This window comes from Amblyraja radiata, chromosome 1, assembly GCF_010909765.2.
Source record: "Amblyraja radiata isolate CabotCenter1 chromosome 1, sAmbRad1.1.pri, whole genome shotgun sequence".
Taxonomy (NCBI): Eukaryota; Metazoa; Chordata; class Chondrichthyes; order Rajiformes; family Rajidae; genus Amblyraja; species Amblyraja radiata.
In genome coordinates, this window is record NC_045956.1 from 168,469,991 (window position 1) to 168,493,365 (window position 23,375).

General features: G+C 47.9%; 1 protein-coding gene across 4 annotated transcripts in view; it reads left to right on the forward strand.

Moving 5' to 3' along the window:
* The first annotated feature begins 1,776 nt into the window (after positions 1-1,776).
* The window catches only part of kdm3a (lysine demethylase 3A), a 61,803-nt gene continuing 40,204 nt past the window's right edge, over positions 1,777-23,375 (forward strand). For all 4 annotated transcript variants that reach the window (XM_033034993.1, XM_033035002.1, XM_033035017.1 and 1 more), the window contains exons 1-7: positions 1,777-1,873; positions 4,355-4,886; positions 7,799-7,935; positions 9,235-9,947; positions 14,749-14,950; positions 18,671-18,885; positions 20,435-20,587. In XM_033034993.1, the coding sequence (XP_032890884.1) occupies positions 7,829-7,935; positions 9,235-9,947; positions 14,749-14,950; positions 18,671-18,885; positions 20,435-20,587 (1,390 nt within the window). In that variant the 5' untranslated portion in view covers positions 1,777-1,873; positions 4,355-4,886; positions 7,799-7,828. The remainder of the gene's footprint in view (positions 1,874-4,354; positions 4,887-7,798; positions 7,936-9,234; positions 9,948-14,748; positions 14,951-18,670; positions 18,886-20,434; positions 20,588-23,375) is intronic.

Consider the following 23,375-nt stretch of genomic DNA (forward strand, 5'->3'; position numbering starts at 1 on the left):
GATCACCCGTTCACACAAGTTTTATCTTATCTCACTTTCGTTATCCACTCCCTACATGCGAGGGGCAAGTTTGTATACAGAGGCCAATTGACCTACAAGCCCACACGTCTTTGGATGTGGGTGGAAACCGGATCACCGGAGGAAACCCACGCGGGCACAGGGAGAACATCAACTTGCTCCCAAGAATTATTCATAATCATTATAATTCATTTAACGAGAAATTGCAACTCCACACTTACACCAACCCGGGTCAGGATAGAACCCGAGTCTCTGCTGCTGTGAGGGCGCAGCTCCACCCGCTCAGCAACCGCTACTTGCCTCAAAATAGTGATTCTGAAAGAATAATTGTTAAATAATTATAATAAATTAATTTATAATTCTTGGAGCAAGTTGATGGCGAGCTAGTTTAGCACTAAGCACGTAATCGCATGGGGTTACATAGAAACATAGAAAATAGGTGCAGGAGGCGCCATTCGGCCCTTCGAGCCAGCAACACGCCATTCATTGTGATCATGGCTGATCGTCCCCTATCAATAACCCGTGCCTGCCTTCTCCCCATATCCCTTGACTCCACTAGCCCCTAGAGCTCTATCTAACTCTCTCTTAAATCCATCCAGTGACTTGGCCTCCACTGCCCTCTGTGGCAGGGAATTCCATAAATTCACAACTCTCTGGGTGAAAACTTTTTTCTCACCTCAGTCTTAATGACCTCCCCTTATTCTAAGACTGTGGCCCCTGGTTCTGGAGCCATACAGCACGAAAACAGGCCCTTTGGCCCAATTTGCCCACGCCGACCAACATGTCTCATCTGCACTAGTCTCACATGCCTGCATTTGGCCCATATCCCTCTAAATCTGACAATACATGTACCTGTCCATCCTACAGGCACTTACAGTAAAATCCTGGACGCTGAATTCCTGAAAGTCGAACGTTTTATCCAAGAAACATTTAAATACCCAGGTGTTGAAATTTCATCCAGTTTGGTCATTGGCTTTGCAGGAGTGGAATGTTTTTATTTGGATTCTTTGAGTTAGAGGCAAAATTGCATTGTTATAGTCTAAAGTGATGTACAGAGCACCCGTGGATAGAGCGCAGAAATGCATTCCTGCGCTGAACCTCCTAATGGTACCGTCATTAAACTAACCATCGTCCTGAAGCTTCACAGCCGAGCGGCCCTGAATTTACAGAACCGGGTTGTGGATTCCGTCTTGCTGAGCCCATGGCAGGTTCTAATATTGAAGTAGACGGCGCAAGGAACTGCAGATGCTGGTTTGCGACAAAAAAATAAGATGCAAAGTTCCTGGAGTAACTCTGTGGGTCAGGCAGCATCTCCGAAGAAATGGATAGGTGAAGATTTAGGTCGGAATGCTTCTTCAAGCGTTGGGGGGGGTGGGGTTGGGGGGGGGTTGGAGAGAGAAAGCTCCACAGACTGCTGTGGAGGTCAAGTCAATGGATGTTCTTAAAGGCGGAGATTGGCAGATTCTTGATTAGTACGTGTGTCAGGGGCTATGGGATGAAGGCAGGAGAATGGAGTTGAGAGGGATAGATAGATCAGCCGTGATTCAATGGCAGAGTAGACTTGATGGACTGAATGGCCTTATTCTGCTCCTGCAACTTATGAACACAAAGCTGGAAGAGAGGCGTGATTAAGCTCGGCAAGTAAAATTGAAGTCTTTTGTTCTTTTGATTTGTTCCAGGGCAACGTGCCTTGTGTGAATCCGTTTTGAGCTTTGCCCTGAGTATTTAAGCAGCAGAACATGTCTTTGTATGTTGCAGGCGTCTGAGAAGCAGATTGTTGACCCTGCTCTGATTCACATGGATTTCCTTCACGAGGAGGATGTTGAGGCACTGACCAAGAACGGGATTGAATCCGGTGAGTAACTGAGCTACGATATTTTGTTACCGACTAACCTTCAGACATCTGGATCATTTTGGGGCATGGGGAGAGGATAGATAGTTTAGAGTTACAGCGTGGAAACAGGCCCTTAGGCCTACCGAATCAGCGCCAACCACCGATTACCCCGTGAACTAGCTCTATCCTGCACACTCGGTGGGCTGAATGGCCTCCTCCTGTGACAAACAATGAGTGAGGTGTGGTGTTAGTTTGGTTTAGTTTAGAGATACAGCATGGAAACGGGCCCATTGGCCCACCGAGTCCACACCAACCAGCGACCACCCGTTTTATGTTGTCCCATTTCGTATCCACCTCCCTATACACGAGGGGCCATTTACAAGACGCCAATTAACCTACAAACCTACACGTCTTTGGCGGGTGGGAGGGAACCAGGAGCACCCGGAGAAAACCCACGAGGTCAAAGAGGGAACGTGCAGACAGAACCCAAGCCAGGATCGCACTCGGGTCTCTGGCTGCTGTCAGGCAGAAACTCTACCGCTGCACCACCGTTGTGAAAGTTAGCAGCGAGCTACAAAAATATCGGGGGGGGGGGGGGGGTGAACAAGCAGGATCGCACAGGCCGGGGAGCCGCAGATGCCGGAGATGGGCCCGGTAGTCACGCTGCCTTCACGCTGCTCGCTCTCACCACTCCCGCAACCGGGAGACTGGCGGAAGTGCAGTGGGGAGAGGTTGCAACGGGAGCATCGGCCCGCGGTATCAAAATCCATTACACGGAGACCCGATATTGCGAGGGTTTACTGTTATCGCTTCTCTTCCGGTGGAGTGTTCCCGGCATTTTCAGCTTTAACTCGGGTTTCCAGCACCTGCAATGTTTTAATTTCCACTAACAATTAATCTGTCCTGTCTGTCTCTGTTTTCATTGGTTACATTAAACAGAAGATTGCAGTCTACCAAACCAATTAACCTACAAACCTGTACGTACTTTGAGTGTGGGGGGGGGGGAAGCCGGAGCACCCGGAGAAAATCCACGCAGGTCACGGGGAGAACATACAGACAAGCACCCACAGTCTGGATCTAACCCGGGTCTCTGGTGCTGTGAGGCAGCAACTCTACCGCTGTGCCACCCTTCATTGACATCTCCCTCCCCTTTCTCAATCTCTCGAGCAGTATTTATAACTCAACAAATGTGGACATGGGCTTGTCCACAAAGTAACTGCAGGCTGAATCAACATTTCTGATTTTAGTTCTGAATACATTTTTTTTTTTTAAATACATTGAAAAGCCCTAAATATTTTCCAAGTTTGCATGCAGAGGTTGTTTCTTAGAAAATAGGCGTAGGAGGAGGCCCTTCGAGCCATTCTATTAGACTTGATACCTTGAATCTTTCCGTTTAACTTTGTCCTGAATCATGGCACGGCTCCTGGTTTGTGGTGCTAAAAGTGGCCTCAGCTGATGTCTCTGTAAGACATTGAGCTGTTCCTGGACATAGGATATAGAACGGTTTCTTGGCCCACAATGTCTGTGCCGAACATGAAGCCAAGACCATCTCTTATCTGCCTGCATCATAATCCGTATCCCTCCATTCCCAGCCAATCCATGTACCCATCCAAAAATCGCTTAAAAGCCACTATTGTATCTGCCTGAACCACCACCCCCAGCAGCACGTTACAGGCACCGGCCCGCCACCTATTTAAAAAATACTTGCCCTGCACAGTCCTTCGTTTTACGGTTTTTAATGGTTTGTAATAACTTTTTGTCCATGAGTTCTCATGTACAGCACTTTGTGGCAACTGCGGTTGTTTAAAGTGCTTTATAAATAAAGTTATTATTATTATTTAAAACGTTGCCCCACTCACTGTAAAGCTATAAGTTCGAGGAGCAGAATTGAGCCATTTGCCCCATCATGTCCATTCCGTTATTCAATTATGGCCAGGTCGACACAAAGTGCTGGAGTAACTCAGCGGGAAGGGCAGCATCTCTGGACAGAAGGAATGGGTGACGTTTTGGGTCGTGACCCTTCTTCAGACTCCGTCAGCTATTCCTTCTCTCCAGCGATGCTGCCTGTCCGCTGAGTTACTCCAGCATTTTGTGTCTACCTTTGATTTAAGCCAGCATTGCAGTTCTTTCCTATTCAATTATGGCTGATCTACCTCAACCCCATTCTCCTGCCTTCTCCCCATAACCACGACACCTTGATTACTCAAGAATCTGTCACTCTCCACCGTAAAAAATATCCATTGACTTGAGCTCCACAGTCGATGCCTTCTGGTATTTGCTTCAAAGGTGAGAGGGGTAAAGTTTGAAGGGGATGTGCCACACTGTAGAGAGATTAGGAGGGAGAGATAGATCTGCCACGATTGGACGGCAGGAGTACACTGGATGGGCCGAATGGCCTAATGCTGCTTACTATTGCTTATGAATGGAGAGGTGCACGTTTTGTCAATGGTGCGATCGCTTTTGTTCAGCTCCGTGCACTGACTGCAGGTGTGTTAAACGCAGGTGACTCCACCAAAGCCCAATCAACGAAGAGAAAGTCTGCTGAGGTCCAGGACGACAACGGAGCCAAAAGAGCGAGGGACATACATGTGGATGAGACCGCGAGCCGCGGTGAGGAGCAAGGCCCCGAGGGACTGCCGGCCTCCGCAGTAACGACAGCACTGCCCGCCCCGATCCAGCGGAGACCGTGGAGCTGCGGGACGGGAAGGTGCCGCCGCTCCCAGGGTCTGCCAGCTGCCGCAAGAACGGGCTTCTTCCCGAGGGCGGCGAGGAGGCCAAAAGTGCGAAGGCTCTGGCTCCCCAGAAGCCGAAGCCTTTGTTTGGGTTTAACGCCAGCTGGAACAGCTTTAACCTGGCTTTCTCCACCCGCCCATTGGATAACGGGCGCACTGTAGTAGTGGAGGACAAAGTGCAGCCCGCGGCCCGGCGAGAGGCCGCCGCGTCAGCCAGCCCCGCGCTCGCCGTCTCCAGCCTTCAGAAGCATCGGCCTGACTTCATCCGCTCACGCAAGGATACCATTTATTCTCCCTTTGAAGTAAGCCTTGTTTTACCTGATCCCACCTTGGCCGCTCTTTAATGTCACTATTTATTTGCACACAGTTCTAGAGTCATAGAGTGATACAGTGTGGAAACAGGCCCATCTCGCCCACACCAGCCAACATGTCCCAGCTACACTAGTCCCACCTGCCTGCACTTGGTCCATATCCCTCCAAACCTTTCCTATCTATGTACCTATCTAACTGTTTCTTAAATGTTGGGGTAGTCCCAGCCTCAACTACCTCCTCTGGCAGCTTGTTCCATACACCCACCACCCTTTGTGTGAAAACGTTACCCCTCAGATTCCTGTGAAATCTTTTCCCCTTCACCTTGAACCTATGTCCTCTGGTCCTCGATTCCCCTACTCTGGGCGAGAGGTCTGTGCATCTAAGTTGCAGTTCGGTCTGAAGAAGGGTCCTGACCTAAAACATCACCTCTACCGAGATACAGTGGAATACTTTTTCGGTTTAGTTAAGAGATAAAGCGTGGCCCTTCGAATCAGCGGGGATTAGCGGTTCCCGTACACCAGCGCTATCGTACAAACTGGGGATGTCCTGTAGTCAGGATTGAACCAGGGTCTCTGGCGCTGTAAGGCGGCAACTCCCGCTGTGCCACTGTGCCGCCCTGATCTGCTGAGTTACTCCAGCGCATTGTGTCCTTCTGCAATAATAGTTATATTCCACGCAGGATTTCAAACTTCACCCAACTCATGCAGTCCCTTTTGGACCATATCCCTCGAAACCTTTCCCCTTAATCCACTCTGTACACGGACTCCAGATTTGGTAAATATATGCAGCTATATAATTTCCGTACGTTTGCATTCAGTTCCCTAGGCAATGAATGATAAGTTATTGGCGTTTCTAACTATTCACACTCTATGCACATCAGAACTGCATGATGTTGAAATGTTTGGAAAATGTTATAAAATACTTAGCGTATCGTTGAGGCTCAGAGCACCTTTGGTCCCTTGTAGATTCTAAGAACATAGAAATATAGAAAATAGGTACAGGAGTAGGCCATTGGGGCCTTCGAGCCAGCATTGCCATTCAATTAGATCATGGCTGATCATCCAAAATCAGTACCCTGTTCCTTCTTTTCCCCCATATCCCTTGATTCCATTAACCCTAAGAGCTATATCTAACTTTCTCTTGAAAACATCCAGTGAATTGGCCTCCACTACCTTCTGTGGCACAGAATTCCACAGATTCACAACTCTCTGGGTGAAAAAGATTTTCCTCATCACAGTCCTAAATGACCTCCCCTTATTCTTAAACTGTGTCCCCTGGTTCTGGACTCCCCCAATAACGGGAATATTTTTCCTGCATCTCGCCTGTCCACTCCCTTGAGAATTTTATATATTTCTCTGCGATCCCCTCTCATCCTTCTAAATTCCATTGAATACAAGCCCAGTCGACCCATTCTTTCATCATATTATCAGTCCCGCCATCCTGGGAATTAACCTTGTGAACCTACGCTGCACTCCCTCAATAGCAAGAATGTCCTTTCTCAAATTAGTAGACCAAAACTGCACACAATACTCCAGGTGCGGCCTCACCAGGGCCCTGTACAACTGCAGTAGGACCTCCTTGCTCTTATCGCTATGAAGGCCAACATGCCATTTGCTTTCTTCGCTGCGTGCTGTACCTGCATACTAACTTTCAGTGACTGATGTACAAGGATACCCAGGTCTCGTTGCGCCTTGCCTTTTCCTAATCTGACACCATTCAGATAATAATCTGCCGCCTTGTTCTTGCCATCACATTTATCCACATTATACTGCATCTGCCCACTCGCCCAACCTATCCAAGTCACCCTGCAGCCTCATAGCATTCTCGCAGCTCGCACTGCCACCCAGCTTTGTGTCATCCGCAAACTCCACCCAGCTTTGTCATCCGCTGATGTGAAACCAATTCACTGGATGTATTCAAGAGAGAGTTAGATATAGCTCTTAGGGCTAACGGAATCAAGGGATATGGGAAGAAAGCAGGAACTGGGTACTCAAAGGGCCGAATGGCCTACTCCAACACCTATTTTCTATGGAATATCCATCTGGTGAATAAATATTGGTGCATTTTAATGGAAGAAGTATTAACTTACAAAGCACTATACCAGGATTGAGCACAAATTATCACAAATTGGTTACAATTACCAAACACAATATTGTTGAATCACTGCCTACGATCTTTGCCCCTGGAGTGTGAAGATGTATTTTTTTGCTGATACGAGGAACTGCAGATGTTGGGTGACAGAATTGACACAAAATGCAGGGTCAGTGGGTCAGGCAGCATCTCTGGAGAACATGGAGAGGTGATGATTTGGGTCGGGACCATTCAGACTGATTGTGGGGTGGTAGCAGGGGGAAGAAAGCTGGGAGAGAGGAGGGGCAGGACAAAGCCTCGCAAGCAATAGTTTGATGCAGGTGATGGGAGATGAAAATGGGGGGGTGGTGGGGAATAGATGCGAGTTCAGGTGGGGACACCGGAGTGAGTGTGGTGTAAAGGGTTTAAGGGGGGAGAAGGGAGGGGAGTTTTGTAGTTAACTAAAATTGGAGAATTAAATGTTCATCCCATTCTTTGTACCATATGTTCATAAGCTCCCCAAGTGGAATACGAGGTGTGGTTAGTTACCTAAAATTGGAGGATTCAAAATTGTTTGTGAGATGAGTGTTTTGATGAAATGCCATCAGTAAAAGCCTTCAGTAAAGCTGACCAGAGTGGAGAATACCTTTCAAGGATGTGGAAGGTGATAACCTGCCGTGTTCCATCTCTTTGGGTTGCCCTGCAGGTGAACAGAAACCCTCCAGATTATGACAGTGCATTTGCGTGGCGTATCCCTCGGGTAGTGAGAGAGTGTACCTTGTCCACGGACCCAACAAGCTAACGCTGCCCCACCTCCTTGTCCTCGCTGCAGGCTCAGTTTGTTCACTCGGCCCTGGGAGACATGCTGTACGGTAGCGCTGCCACTACTGCCGGTAGCAAGGAGCTGAGGCGCACCACACCTCCACCTGCCAACTCGCCTCCTGCCATCACCACCGCGGCACCCCCTGGGTGAGTCAACCTCTGCCACCTTCGGGAGATTTAAAAAAAAAACTTGTTTCACACTGGAGATTAATATTTAATTTTAGAGTGGTCCTTCACAAATTGCACGTTGGTTTACCACTTTTCCTGCCAAATACAATTTCTACATGTGTAGGAAAGAACTGCAGATGCTGTTTTAAATGGAAGATAGACACAAAGTGCCGGAGTAAGTCAGCGGGACAAGCAACATTTCTGGAGAGAAGGAATGGGTGACGTTTCAGATCGAGACCCTTCTTCAGACTGAAGAAGGGTCTCGACCTGAAATGTTACCCATTCCTTCTTTGCAGCCTGTCCCTCTTGAGTTACAATTTCTACATGTCAATTATTGTAACTTATTATTATTATATTTTTATTATATAAATATAATTCCTGATTAAATATTTAGAATTTATTTCTATTGTGGGAAACTTAGCTTGGATGTAAGGACTGAGTTAACTGTACTAAACTATGTCCTTCCTAGTTTAATGTAGTGGAGTTTGAGTTTTGTTTATCGTTACTTGTATCGAGGTACAGTGAAAAGCTTTTGTGTACTAACAAAGTCTTGGGAAAGACAATACATGATTACCATTGAGCCATCCATTGTGCACAGATATATGATAAATGGAATATCGTGATTAACACTTTAGTTCCAGATAAATTTAGTAAAGTGTAGTTTATTTAAGTACATGTGTGTACAGTAAAAGACTTGTTCTGCACGCTATCCTGTCCAATCCTACCATAGATAAATACAACATCTCCTCTGAAATAGCACACAGAAGGTTTCTACAACCCGGTAACTAACTTGCAACTTCTAAGTCTGTGAAAAATCCGAGCGTAGCCGATGGGGAACCTTATTTTGTCCTTTTTCCTGCGTTCCTCCCACTTGTCCATCAGCTCCTCGTGTGTCACTTGCCTACACTAAGAGGTCATTGGCCAGTTAACCTACCTGCAGGTCTTCGGGATGTGGGAGGAAACTGGAACACTTGGGGGGGGGGGGGGGGACGACATACAGTCACAGGGAGAACATGCAAGAACCAAACAGACAGCATCCGAGGTCGGGATTGATCCTGGGTCTCGGGCAGCAGCTCCACCTGCAGCGGCGCTTCAATTCAACACTTGGTGCCAGCACTGTTTCTCTTTTCTTTTCTTTTTCTTCCTTCTGCCATTCTTTTTGGGAAGAGTTGAAGCGGTGGGAGTGAGATCCAGTTGAGGGCCTCGTGCCGTTGATAATTTTGGTCACGGTTTCCATGCCGATGGGCTGTTTGCTTCACCTTCTGTTTTGACGTTTAGGACTGTGAACCAGACGAGGATGGGGGAGTCCCTGAGCGATGGTGACAATGTTTCAGCGAGCAGCAGCGGCGGCGGCAGCAGCGCGGACCCCACCCGGCCTGACTCCGACTCCTCAAGACTACCTCTGGGGTCCGCACAGGAAGCTTCCTCTGAGGGGGGTTTCCCGGGGGCGGGTGGTTACACCACACGACAGTCCTGGTCTGGGTTTGCCTCCAACTGCCCCGCCCGTCCTGCGATGCCTTTGCAGCCGCCAGTGCCGTTCCAGGCTTCAAGGAGCGGGCTGTTGGGGAAGGGCGAGGAAAGGAGACCTCCCCCAGAGGAGGCCTCCGTCGTCGTGACGACCGGCCCTGCGGAGGGCGGCCCAGCGCTCCCCGATGCCGGCGGCGGGTCTGGTGAGACGGGTGCCGCTCAGTTGAGCGTGCCCCAGGGGTTCGGCCCCTCCGGTGCTATCCTGGGTGATGCCGAGAGCCAGCGACTCGCCAGACCTGACCATGCCGAGGGAAGCCGCGGCCGGGCTTCGCCAACGGGGCCCGATACACAGGCTGAGGAGTACGAGAGTGACGCAGAGAGTACGACCAGCGAACTGAGCTGCTTGTCTGGAATGAGCTCCGAACTCGGCTCTGACCCCCCCACCCCCAAGACCTGGACACCCACTAAGGGGGAAGGAGGCGATCGGCCAAGGAACACGCTGTCTAAAGCAAGCAGAGGCAGAGGTGAGTGCACTGTTTAATCTGGGCACGTCATGAGGTCATACAGCACAGAAAGAGGCCCTTCGGCCCACCCCATCCAAGCTCGTCCCATTTGCCCATGTTCGTTTATAAATCATAGGATTAGGCCATTCAATCATGGCTGATCTATCTCTCCCTCTCAACCCCATTTACCTGTCTTCTCCCCAAAACCCTTGACACCCATACTAATCTCGTATCTATCAATCTTTACCGTAAAAATATCCATTGACTTGGTCTCCACAGCCGTCTGGCAATGAATTCCACAGATTTACCACCCTCTGACTAAAGAAATTCTCATCTCCTTCCTAAAGGTACGTCCTTTTATTCTATTCTTTGATTATCCAGTGGGATTCAATGAGACCCTCCCTCGTCCTTCTAAACTCCAGAAAGTAATTTAGAGATACAGCGTGGAAATGGGCCCTTTGGCTCACCGAGCCCACTCCGACCATCCATCACTTCTATACTAGTTCTATACACTAGGGGCAATTTACAGATTCCAAGTACCTGCAAACCTGCACGTCTTTGAGATGTGGGACAAAACCAGAGCACCCAGAGAAAATGTACGTGGCCACAGGGAGAACGTACTAACTCCACACAGACAGCACCCATAGTCAGGATTGAACCCAGTTCGCTGGTGCTGTGAGGCAGCAACTCTACCGCTGCGCCACTGGGCTGCCCAGGTACTAACCCATTCATCCCCTGTGGTCATTCTCATAAACCTCCTCTGGACTATTGTAGTCGCTGGATAGTTCTTCATGCGCTCTCTGTACACCAGAGTGACTCATATAACCATATAAATAACCATATAACAATTACAGCACGGAAACAGGCCATCTCGACCCCTCTAGTCCGTGCCGAACACATAATCTCCCCTAGTCCCATGAGTCAAGAGTGTTTTATTGTGCCCTCCATGTTTGAGATAAGACCCATCATTTAGTTATTTGCCTCTTGTACTCCACATTTGAGATTTGTAATTTAAAAAATCACATGTGGTTAAAGTGCACATTGTCAGATATTATTAAATGGTAATTTGATATATTTTGACGTCACCATGTAGAAATTACAGCGGTGTTTATACATAGTTCCCCCATTTCAGGGCACCATAATGTTTGGGCCACATGGCTTCACAGGTGTTTGTAATTGCTCAGGTGTGTTTAATTGCCTCCTTAATGCAGGTATAAGAGAGCTCTCCGCACCTAGTCTTTCCCCCAGTCTTTCCATCACATTTGGAAACTTTTATTGCTGTTTATCAACATGAGGACCAAAGTTGTGCCAATGAAAGACAAAAAAGCCATTATGAGACTGAGAAACAAGAATAAAACTGTTAGAGACACCAGCCAAACCTTAGGCTTACCAAAATCAACTGTTTGGAACATCATTAAGAAGAAAGAGAGCACCGGTGAGCTTACTAATTGCAAAGGAACTGGCAGGCCAAGGAAGACCTCCACAGCTGATGACAAAATAATTCTCTCTATAATAAAGAAAAATCGCCGAACACCTGTCCGACAGATCAGAAATACTCTTCATTATGATACAACTGGTAGTAGCATAGTGAATTCTGACATGTATAGACATATCCTATCTGCTCAAGTTCAAACAAATGCCTAAAAACTAATTGGCTCATTCTACAGCAAGACAATGATCCAAAACACACTGCTAAAGCAAGAAAGGAGTTCTTCAAAGCTAAAAAATGATCAATTCTAGAGTGGCCAAGTCAATCACCCGATCTGTACCCAATTGAGCATGCCTTTTGTATGCTGAAGAGAAAACTGAAGGGGACTAGCCCCCAAAACAAGCATAAGCTAAAAATGGCTGCAATACAGGCCTGGCAGAGCATCACCAGAGAAGACACCCAGCAACTGGTGATGTCCATGAATCGCAGACATCAAGCAGCCATTGCATGGAAAGGATATGCAACAAAATACTAAACATGACTACCTTCATTTACATGCCATTGCTGTGTCCCAAACATTATGGTGCCCTGAAATGGGAGGACTATGTATAAACACTGCTGTAATTTTTACATGGTGAAACCAAAATGTATAAAATTGGCCTTAATAAGCGAGTTCGGTATTCCAGGTCAAAGGTCACTGTGCATAAACAGCCCTGGCAAGCAGTGAAGCAGTGAACCTTCATTTCTTCTGTTTTTTCCAGCTTTGTTTCTTCTAGGTAAGAAAATATTGCTTTCAAACCATGAAATTGTTGTATTTATTGTTCCTTAGGTAAAAGCTAAGATTATTTTGTCGTGTTTAGAAGATTTGGAAGAGGGAATTAGGATCAATACTAGCAAATTTGCGGATGACACAAAGCTGGTGGCAGTGTGAACTGTGAAGAGGATGTTGTGGAGGTTGCAGGGTGACCTGGACAGGTTGAGTGAGTGGGCAGATGCGTGGCAGATGCAGTATAATATAGATAAATGTGAGGTTATCCACTTTGGCGGCAAAAACAAGGGGGCAGATTATTATCTCAATGGGGTTAGGTTAGGTAAGGGGGAGGTGCAGCGAGACCTGGGCGTCCTTATAAACCGGTCACTGAAAGTTGGCTTACAGGTACAGCAGGCAGTGAAGAAAGCTAATGGAATGTTGGCCTTCATACCAAGAGGATTTCAGTATAGGAGTAAAGAGGTTCTTCTGCAGTTGTATAGGTCTCTGGTGGGACCACATCTGGAGTATTGTGTGCAGTTTTGGTCTCCTAATTTGAGGAAGGCTAGCTATCCTTGTGATTGAGGCAGTGCAGCGTAGGTTCACGAGATTGATCCCTGGGATGGCGGGACTGTCATATGAGGAAAGATTGAAAAGACTAGGCTTGTATTCACTGGAGTTTAGAAGGATGAGGGGGAATCTTATAGAAACATATAAAATTCTAAAAGGACTGGACAAGCTAGATGCAGGAAAAATGTTCCCAATGTTGGGTGAGTCCAGAACCAGGGGCCACAGTCTAAGAATAAAGGGGAGGTCATTTAAGACTGAGGTGAGAAAAAACTTTTCACCCAGAGAGTTGTGAATTTATGGAATTCCCTGCCACAGAGGGCAGTGGAGGCCAAATCACTGGATGGATTTAAGAGTGGGTTAGATAGAGCTCTAGGGACTAATGGAGTCAAGGGATATGGGGAGAAGGCAGGCACGGGTTATTGATTGGGGACGATCAGCCATGATCACAATGAATGGCGGTGCTGGCTCGAAGGGCCGAATGGCCTCTTACCTGCACCTATTTTCTATGTTTATTGCTTCATGCTTTGGTGAGTGAGCGAGATCTTGTTCGTCCGTGGTCGGTGTCGGGCCCGGGTCAGTTGAGTTGCTGCTGGACCATCCCAGTCCTCGTCCCTGTCCGGGGGTGACCGGAGGTGTTGGGCCGGGCCAGGCTCGCAGCTGGCGCGGGGAGGAGGCCGAGTAGCTGCAGCGCTTTGGTCCGGGGCTGTCGGTTGGCCCGGCGGGAGTTGAGCTGGGGTTGCCGCCACTTCTCCGCGCTGGCTGTGACCGACGACACCAGCGGCCCCAGGCCCACAGCCAGCGCGGAGAAGTAGCGCCAACTCCAGCCAAACCACACTCCTCAACGGGCCGGGGACCGCCAGCGGCCAACCCCCGGCGCCGGCGAAAGCCGAGCACCGGCCATCAACGGGGATAAACACAAAACGTTGCCGCAACTTGGCTTCCTCCCCACGCCGGCCAACATTGACCATGGACGAGCACGATCTCGCTCACAACGACAAAATAATCTTAGCTTTTAACAAAGGAACAATAAATACAACAATTTCATAGTTTGAAATCAATATCTATTTACCTTGAAGAATCAAAGCTGAAAAAACAGAAGAAATGAAGGTCCACTGCTTTCAAGAGCTGTTTATGCATAGTGACCTTTGACCTGGGCAAGGCGCGTAAATCGGAATACACGACCTCTTATTAAAATCTGGCAATGTACACTTTCACCACATGTGATTAATTTTCCTGATTACGAATCTCAAATTGTGGGGCACAAAGGCAATAACTAATGATGGGTCTTTGTCCCAAATAGTAGGGAGGGCACTGTATGTCCCAGATAGAACAATGAAATTCTTACTTTTAGCTGCACAACATAATATGTAAACATAGTACACTGTAAACAATATAATAAATGGAAAACAAAATGTCTGTGTCTGTCTTATATATATATAATACACACACATAATAAACATTGAAAACAAAAATTAAAAAAGACAGACACAGACATTTTGTTTTCCATTTTTTATATTGTACCTGTAAGCCAACCAGAGGTCACAGCCTCAGTAATAAAGGGCGCTCTTTTAGAAATATAAAACATTGAAAATAAATTAAAATAAAGTTCAATATACATATATACTATACACACACACACACACACACACACACACACACACACATATATATATATCTATATATATATATGTGTGTGTGTGTGTGTGTATAGTATATATGTATATTGAACTTTATTTTAATTTATTTTCAATGTTTTATATTTATGTGTGTATATATATCTATATATATATCTATATATATATATATATATACTGAACTTTAAAAAATGTATAGTTTTCTGCTTATTATATTGTTTATGTATATGTGTGTTTATAGTATATACATACTGCACTTTCTTCATTTATTATATTGTTTAGTGTGCTGTTATATATGTATAGAACTTTTTTGTTTAGTATATTGTTTATATGTGTGTGTATATGCATGCACGTGCATACGCACATAAAAAACAGACAATAATAATGCAAAAAGACAAAAGCAATGCTCGTTCTGTTGGTGGATCTTGTTGTGTTTTGTAGCCAGCGTCTCGCAGTCGGTGCTGAGCGACGTTCACAAAGTCCGTGCCCTGCAGCAGAGCGGCGAGTCCTTTCTGCAGGACGGCTCGTGTCTCATCGTGGCTCCACACCTGCGCAAGTGCAGGGAGTGTCGCTTGGCCAGCTACCACCGCTACAGAGACGACAGCGACTCCTCTGTCTTCTGCAGATTCTTCCACTTCAGAAAGTGAGCAGTGCCTTTAACCAAAAGCTGTGTAATGGTTCCTTTTCATGTCCAGGTTATTTTTCTCCGCTCGCTGTGTAGGAAGGAACTGCAGATGCTGGTTTACAGCAAGGTTAAACACAAAATGCTGGAGTACTCAACGGCATCTCTGGAGTAACGAAATAGTGACGTTTGGGTCGGTACCCTTCTTCAGACTGAGAGATCGAAGAGGGTTCCTCGACTGAAAACGTCACCTATTCCTTTTCTCCAGAGATGCTGTCTGACCTGCTGAGTTACCCCAGCATTTTGTCTATCTTATTTTCACCATTCTCACCCTTCCTAGAATCTTGGCATCACTTGATGTGTCGACCTGTACAATAGCAAAGGCCACAGACGGCGGTGGAGGCCAGACATTGGGTATTTTAAGCGGGAGAATTGTTAGGGTCTTGATTAATAGAGGGAATCAAAGGTTAATGGGAGAAGGCAGGATAATGGGGTTGAGAGAGGGGAAAAGAAAATAAAAAATAAAATAATTACATCAAATTGCAGAACAGACTCAAGGGGCCCGAATAGCCTTATTCTATTCCTATTCATGGGTCTCCATGCATCTAATGTAATAAAATGTCATGTATGACTGATCAAAGGACATATGATCATAAGACATATGAGCATAATTAAGCTATTCAGTCTGCTGTCCATCAAGCCTGCACTGCCATTCATTTATGGCTGATCTATTTTTCCCTCTCAACCCTATTCTTCTGCCTTCTCCCCGTAACCTTTGACGCCCTTACTCATCAAGAACCGAGTCAATCTCTGCTTTTAAAAATACCCCATGACGTGGGCATCCACCCACCGACTGTGGCAATGAATTCACAGATTCACCGCCCTCTGGCTAAAGAAATTCCTCCCCATCTCCGTTCTATTCTGTTATCAGACATTTCAATTCCAAATCACAAAGGGAGATATTTGGGCAAAGGACCCAACTCTGGGCAGAGCATTGCTCAGATGAGGCTAATAAAAAGGGGAAGTGATACAATGGCTGGGTTAGATAGGACAGCAAAATCCAGCCATCTCCCCAGGTCAGGTAGAGTTTATTGTCATGTCCAGTGAGGTACAGGTACAATGGAAGTCTTGCAGCAGCTTCACATGCATATAGTCTAGGGCAAAACATAAATTAAACCAGACAGTGGTGGGGGAAGCAGAAAAGGCAACCAAGTCCATGGTAGCATAGTGTTTCATTACTGAAGTAGGATTAGGATTAGGCAGGCTGGGACAAGTACCGGATGGTTGTTGGAAAGTAGCCTTTCTTGAACGTATATAAAGTGGATGTGGAAAGGATGTTTCCACTGGTGGGAGAGTCCAGGACCAGAGGTCACAGCCTCAGTAATAAAGGGCGCTCTTTTAGAAAGGTGAGGAGGAAGGTAGACAGGGGGTAGTTAATCTATGGAACGCATTGCCACAGAGGGTTGTGGAGGCCGCCAGTAGATATTTGTAAGGCAGAGAGATAGGCAAATTCTTGATTAGAACGGGTGTCAAAGGTTGGGAGAAGGCTGAAAAAGTGGGATTAGGAGGCAAAGATCAGCCATGATTGAATGGCGGAGTAGACCTCGATGGGCCGAATGGCCTAATTCTACTCCTGGAACTTGTGAACCTGCCGCTCTGGGACTTTGGGGCTTCTGTACCACCTGCCCAATGGTGGTGGCAGCAAGGAGAGGGCAAGCCGCAGCTGGTGGGGATCCTTAATAGATGCCGTCCACTTGAAGCAGTGTCTCGTGTAGAAGTTTTCTCTGCTTGAGAAGGCCTATGACCACGATGGACCGGTTAACACATGACGAGCGTTTGACGGCACTGGGCCTGTACTCGCTGGAGTTTAAATGGATGAGGGGGGGACCTCATGGAAACTTAACGAATAGTGAAAGGCTTGGATAGAGTGGATGTGGAGAGGATGTTTCCACTAGTGGAAGAGTCTAGGATAGAGGTCATAGCCTCAGAATTAAAGGATGTTCCTTTAGGAAGAAAATGAGGAGGGATTTCTTTAGTCAGAGGGTGATGAATCTGTGGAATTCTTTGTCACAGAAAGCCAAGTCAATTGATATTTTTATGGCAGAGATAGATAGATTATTGATCAGTACAGGTGTCGGGGGTTATGGGGAGAAAGGCAGGAAAATTGGGTTAGGAGGGAGAGATAAGGGCCTGTCCCACTTAGGTGATTTTTTTAGGCAACTGCCGGCGACTAGTCTGTCGCCACACGGTCGCATGGGTCACGCCTGTACGGTCGTGAGTCGTCTCCTCAGTTGCCCAAAGAGTTGTAGCGTTTTTCTGGTCGTCGCTGGATTTTGAAATGTTCAAAACGTTTCGGCGACTGTGGGCCTATCGTAGCTTGTCTTCTCCTGACGTAGGTGCTGTCGTAGGTTGTCGCCGATGCTGACTTCGTGAATTCCATTGCCTTAGCCGCCTAAAAAAACCGCCTAAGTGGGACAGGCCCTATAGATCATCCATGATTGAATGGCGGAGTAGACTTGATGGGCCACCTTATGACTGGGCTGAGCCCACCACTCTCTGCAGCCTCTTGCATTAGCATGCATTGGAATTACCACGCTAGGCCATGATGCAACTAGTCGGGATACTTTCGACAGTGCATTTGTAGTCGGAGCATTTGGTGACTCGCCAAATCTCTAAACTTCTAAGAACATAGGGAGGCTTGTGTGCTGCCTTCATGCTGGGCCTAGGATGGGTCACTTGAGGTGTTAACATCCAGGATTTGAAGCTGCTAACTCTCACCACTCGGGACCACCCTTTGGTTGCTGATGAGATGGTCCAGTTGCCTGATAACAGCGGGGAAGAAACTGTCCCTGAATCTGGATGTATGCGTTTTCACACTTCGGTACCTCTTCAGTAGTATCAGTATTTCAGTATTTACTTTAATGTCATTTTAACTGAGTACTTACATACATAGAAGAAAGGAAAAATTGTTTCTCAATCAGTTCCCGTCAGTGCGGTTAATAAAAACAGAATAAATACATATAGCGTTAAAATTTAAATTACCATATCTAAAATAGGCCTAAAAATGGAAATAAAAACAGACATTCAGACCGAACAGTGGCTTTGCTTTGGCAGGTGCCGAGCTGTCATGGTATGGGCGAGGTTAGATGTGTTGGTGTATGATATATGGGGAGGGGACACAGTCCGTTAACCAGTCTTATTGCCTGTGGGAAGAAGCTGTGGAGCATCCTGCTGGTTTTGCAGCTGATGCTCCTGTACCTCCTCCCAGATGGCAGAATGGAGAAGATGTGGTGTGATGGATGGTAGGGGTCCATCTTGACTGATGGGAGGGGGTAGAAGAGGGAGTGACCCTGGATGAAGCTGGTGCTTGATTCTACTGGAGGACTTGCTGAAGCCTTGTGAAGTGTAGATGTAGTCAATGGGCCATGTGGACCTTTTGGAATAGATTGGGAATAAATGTGTGAGCATTAGGGTTAGGGTTAGTAGTGAGCAAATCATGATCTGAAAACATGGTGGTGGACATTGCATTGTTGAGTGTAGTTTATTGTCACGTGTACCGAGGTACAGTGAAAAGCTTTTGTGTGCTAACAAGGTGGGGGAAAGGCTATACATGGTTATGAGTGAACCATCCGCAGTGTACAGATACATGACCAAGGGGATAGTAGCTCGGGATCCACGGAAGAGGTTGATGCTAGCTATAGCTCTGCAGCTCGGTGACGTTTGGATGTTTTGTCATTCCAGGCTGTATTTTAACAAGCACGGAGTGCTGCGGGCAGAAGGGTTCCTCTCTCCGAACCAGTACGATCTTGAGGCCATGAGGCTGTGGATGCCCTCTGAAGCTGACGTGGATGGCTTGGATTTGGACACCTCCAAGTACATCTTGGCTAACATTGGAGACCACTTTTGCCAGCTGGTCATGTCCGAGAAGGAAGCGCTGAAGTTGGTGGACCCTTGCAGTACGTATCTCATACCTTTCCTTTCGATTTTGCCTTGCTCCTTTAGACTTTAGAGATGCAGCGTGGAAACGGGCCCTTCGGCCCACCGAGTCCGTGCCGACTCCCGTACTTCCCTAGCGCTCTCCTACACACCAGGGGCCATTTACAAATTACGGAGCACCCGGAGAAAACCCATGCGGTCCACCCCGTGGAAAACATGTAAACTCCGTACAGACAGCACCTGTAGTCAGGATCAAACCCGGGTCTCTGGCGCCGTAAGGCAGCAACTCTACCACTGTGCTGCACCAGAGGAGATAGACGGGATACGACATAAGAAATTTATATGGGGACCTCTTTCACCCAGACAAATGTATACCTGCAGTATTCTATGGGAGCGTGGAATCTGTCACTGAGAGCGCTTAAGAAGTGTCTAGACGCTCCTGAATCGCCCAGACATAGACGTCTATGGGCCAAGTCCAGGTTGATGGGATTAATACGGTTTGGTCTTCACTGGTCAGTGCGGACATGATGGGTCGAATGGCCTGTTTCCATGCAGTATGACTTAATTTGAGTATAGGAGCAGGGAGGTTCTACTATAGTTGTACAGGGTCTTGGTGAGACCACACCTGGAGTATTGCGTACAGTTATGGCCTCCAAATCTGAGGAAGGACATTCTTGCCATAGAGGGAGTGCAGAGAAGGTTCACCAGACTGATTTATGGGATGTCAGGACTTTCATATGAAGAAAGACTGGATAGACTCGGCTTGTACTCGCTAGAATTTAGGAGATTGAGGGGGGATCTTATAGAAACTTACAAAATTCTTAAGGGGTTGGACAGGCTAGATGCAGGAAGATTGTTCCCGATGTTTGGGGAAGTCCAGGACAAAGGGGTCACAGCTTAAGGAAATCCTTTAGGACCGAGATGAGAAAAAAAAAATTCACACAGAGAGTGGTGAATCTCTGGAACTCTCTGCCACAGAAGGTAGTTGAGGCCAGTTCATTGGCTATATTTAAGAGGGAGTTAGATGTGGCTAAAGGGATCAGGGGGTATGGAGAGAAGGCAGGTACAGGATACTGAGTTGGATGATCAGCCATGATCATATTGAATGGCGGTGCAGGCTCGAAGGGCCGAATGGCCTACTCCTGCACCTGTTTTCTATGTTTCTAAGAAGGAACAATGTTCTATGTTTCTAATTGCTGGGACTCCTCCACAGAAAAAATAGGGGAATCTTTTTCACCCAAAGAGTGGTGAATACCTGCAATATTCTGTTGGAACTGAGAACATTTAAATGTCTAGACTTGCACGTGAACTGTCCAGACATAGATGATTATGGACCAAATGTGGGATGGTGGGATAAATACGGATTGGTGCAGGATGGACACAAACTGAAGTAGCTCAGCGGGTTAGACAGCATCTGGAGTAAAGGAATAGGTGACGTTTCGGGTGGAGACCCTTCTTCAGACTGGATTGTTGCCGGATGGTGGGATTAATAACTTGCTCAGTGTGGGCGTGATGGGCTGAATGGCCCGTTTCCATGCTGCGTGACTCTTACTAACTGTGACTCCTCAGAAAAAATAGCCTGGAAGCGTGCGGTTCGAGGCATTCGGGAAATGTGCGATGCCTGTGAGACAACTCTCTTCAACATCCACTGGGTTTGCCCCAAGTGTGGCTTCGGGGTGTGTCTCGACTGCTACAGGATGAAAAGAAACAACTCTCAGGAAGGTAAGCTGGGGTAAACAAAACAGATTTTAGTCGTTTAACTCACTAAATTTTCCAAGTTCATGTCATGGGAGCAAAATTAGGCTATTCGGCCCATTGAGTCAACTCGGCCATTCAATCATGGCTGATCTATCCCTCTCAACCCCATTCTCTTGCCGTCTCCCCGTAACCTTTGACGCACTTACTAATCGATCTCCGCTTTAAAAACACCCAATGACTTGGCTTCCACAGCCGTCTGTGCCAGTACATTCCACAGATTCACCACCCTCTCCTTAAATAATTCCTCCTCATCTCGTTTCTGAAGGTACGTTATGTTACTCTGAGGCTGTGCCCTCTGGTCTAGACTCCAACTATAGAAACATAGAAAATAGGTGTAGGAGGAGGCCATTCGACCCTTTGAGCCAGCACTGCCATTCATTGTGATCATGGCTGATCGTCCCCTATCAATAACCTGTGCCTGCCTTCTCCCCATATCCCTTGACTCCACTAGCCCCCAGAGCTCTATCTAACTCTCTCTTAAATCCATCCAGTGACTTGGCCTCCACTGCCCTCTGTGGCAGTGAATTCCATAAATTCACAACTGGGTGAAAAAGTTTTTTCTCACCTCGGTCTTAAATGACCTCCCCTTTATTCTAACACTGTAGCCCCTGGTTCTGGACTCGCCCAACATTGGGAACATTTTTCCTGCATCTAGCTTGTCCAGTCCTTTTATCTGTGTCTGTCTGTCTGTCTGTCTGTCTGTCTGTCTGTCTGTGTCTGTCTATCTATCTATCTATCTATCTATCTATCTATCTATCTATCTATCTATCTATCTGTCTGATCTTGACCGCTTTTGGCCTACTGTGCTGCGATTTCCGAGAGAACGCCGCCACCTACGGCCGTCATTTTTGGCCACCTCGATCAGAGCCCACGTCTGCCTTCCTGGACCAGAGTATTTTTCCCATTGATGAAAAATCAGAGAGAAATTAATGTTTTTTTTTAAATTCACCATTCTCTCTGCTGCCCCTGCTGGAGGGAGGGGGAGGGACTATAAACCAGGAAGTGGTGTGCCTCAATCAGTCTCTGCAAGATGGAGGTCACTATGAGCTCTGAATGACACTGAACAAATGTCTACACAACTGTGAGTACCCTTAATGTGGTTTGAAAATGAAAATATGGTTAGTTTGAAGTAAAAAAGCACTGCCTGCAAATGGTTGTTTGGGTTGAAGTAAAAAGGCACTCTCTCTCTCTCTATCTCCCCTCATCTCTCTCCCCACCTCTCTCTCTCCCTATCCCTCTCTCTCTCTCCCCCCTGTCTCTCTCCCTTTCTCTCTCTCTCTCCCCTCCTCTCTCTCCCCAACTCTCTCCTCTTTCCCCCCCTCCCCTCTCCTCTCCCCCCCCCCTCTCCTCTCCCCCCCCTCCTCTCCCCCCTCTCTCCTCTCCCCCCCTCTCTCCTCTCCCCCCCTCTCGTCCTCTCCCCCCCTCTCTCCTCTCCCCCCCTCTCTCCTCTCCCCCCCCTCTCTCCTCTCCCCCCCTCTCTCCTCTCCCCCCCCTCTCTCCTCTCCCCCCCCTCGCTCCTCCCCCCTCTCTCCTCTCCCCCCCTCTCTCCTCTCCCCCCTTCCTCTCTCTCCCCCCCTTCCTCTCTCTCCCCCCCTTCCTCTCTCTCCCCCTTCCTCTCTCTCCCCCCCTTCCCTCTCCTCTCTCCCCCCCTTCCTCTCCTCTCTCTCCCCCCTCTCCTCCTCCTCTCCTCTCCTACCCCCCTCGTCCTCCCCCCCCCCTCTCCTTCCCTCCTCTCCCCCCTCTCCTCCCCCCCTCTCCTCCCCCCCTCTCCCCCCTCTCTCTCTCTCCCCACTCCATCCCCTCCCCCACCGTCCCTCCCCTAAACCCCTCCCCTCCACACACCCTACCCCCTTCCCTTCGCCCTCCTTCCCCCTCCCTGCTCCCCACCTCTCCCCCTCACCTCACCCCTCCCTCTCAGCACACCCTCTCCCCCCATCTCTCTCCTCCCCCCTCCCCCCCACACCCCCTACCCTCCATACCCCCTACACTCTTCCCTCCACCCTCCCCCCCTCCCTCCCCCTCCCTGCTCTCCCCCTCACCCCCCTCTCAGCACCCCCCTCTCTCTCACTCTCACCCTCTCTCTCCTCCCCCACCTTTCCCCCCCCTCACCCACCCTCCCTCTTCTCTCCACCCCCCTATCCCTCTTGCCCCTCTCTGTGTGTCTCTGCCCCTTCTCTCTCTGCCCTGACTCTCTACCCCCGCCCCCCCCCCTCTAGATGTGACTGCAAGTTGGGGGCTATGCGTCAGTAGATAGGGTATAAGTAGATAATATTAATATAATATCAAGGGGTGTAGTTAGCGTGAGTGTGTGGGGGGGGGGGGGATAGTTAGTGTGTGTGACGCTGAATGCCGCCTCTCCTCCCCCCCCCCCCCCCCCCCCACAACCGCACGTTGGGGGAACAACCCCAACGGGTCTGCACTTGGTCTAGTAATTTTATATGTTTCTATAAGATTTCCCCTCATCCTTCTAAACTCCAGTGAATACAAGCCTAGTCTTTTTAATCTTTCCTCATATGACAGTCCCACCATCCCAGGGATTAATCTCGTGAACCTACGCTGCACTGCCTCAATCACAAGGATGTCCTTCCTCAAATTAGGAGACCAAAACTGTACACAATACTCCAGATGTGGTCTTACCAGAGCCCTATACAACTGCAGAAGAACCTATTTACTCCTATACTGAAATCCTCTTGTTATGAAGGCCAACATTCCATTAGCTTTCTTCACTGCCTGCTGTACCTGTAAGCCAACT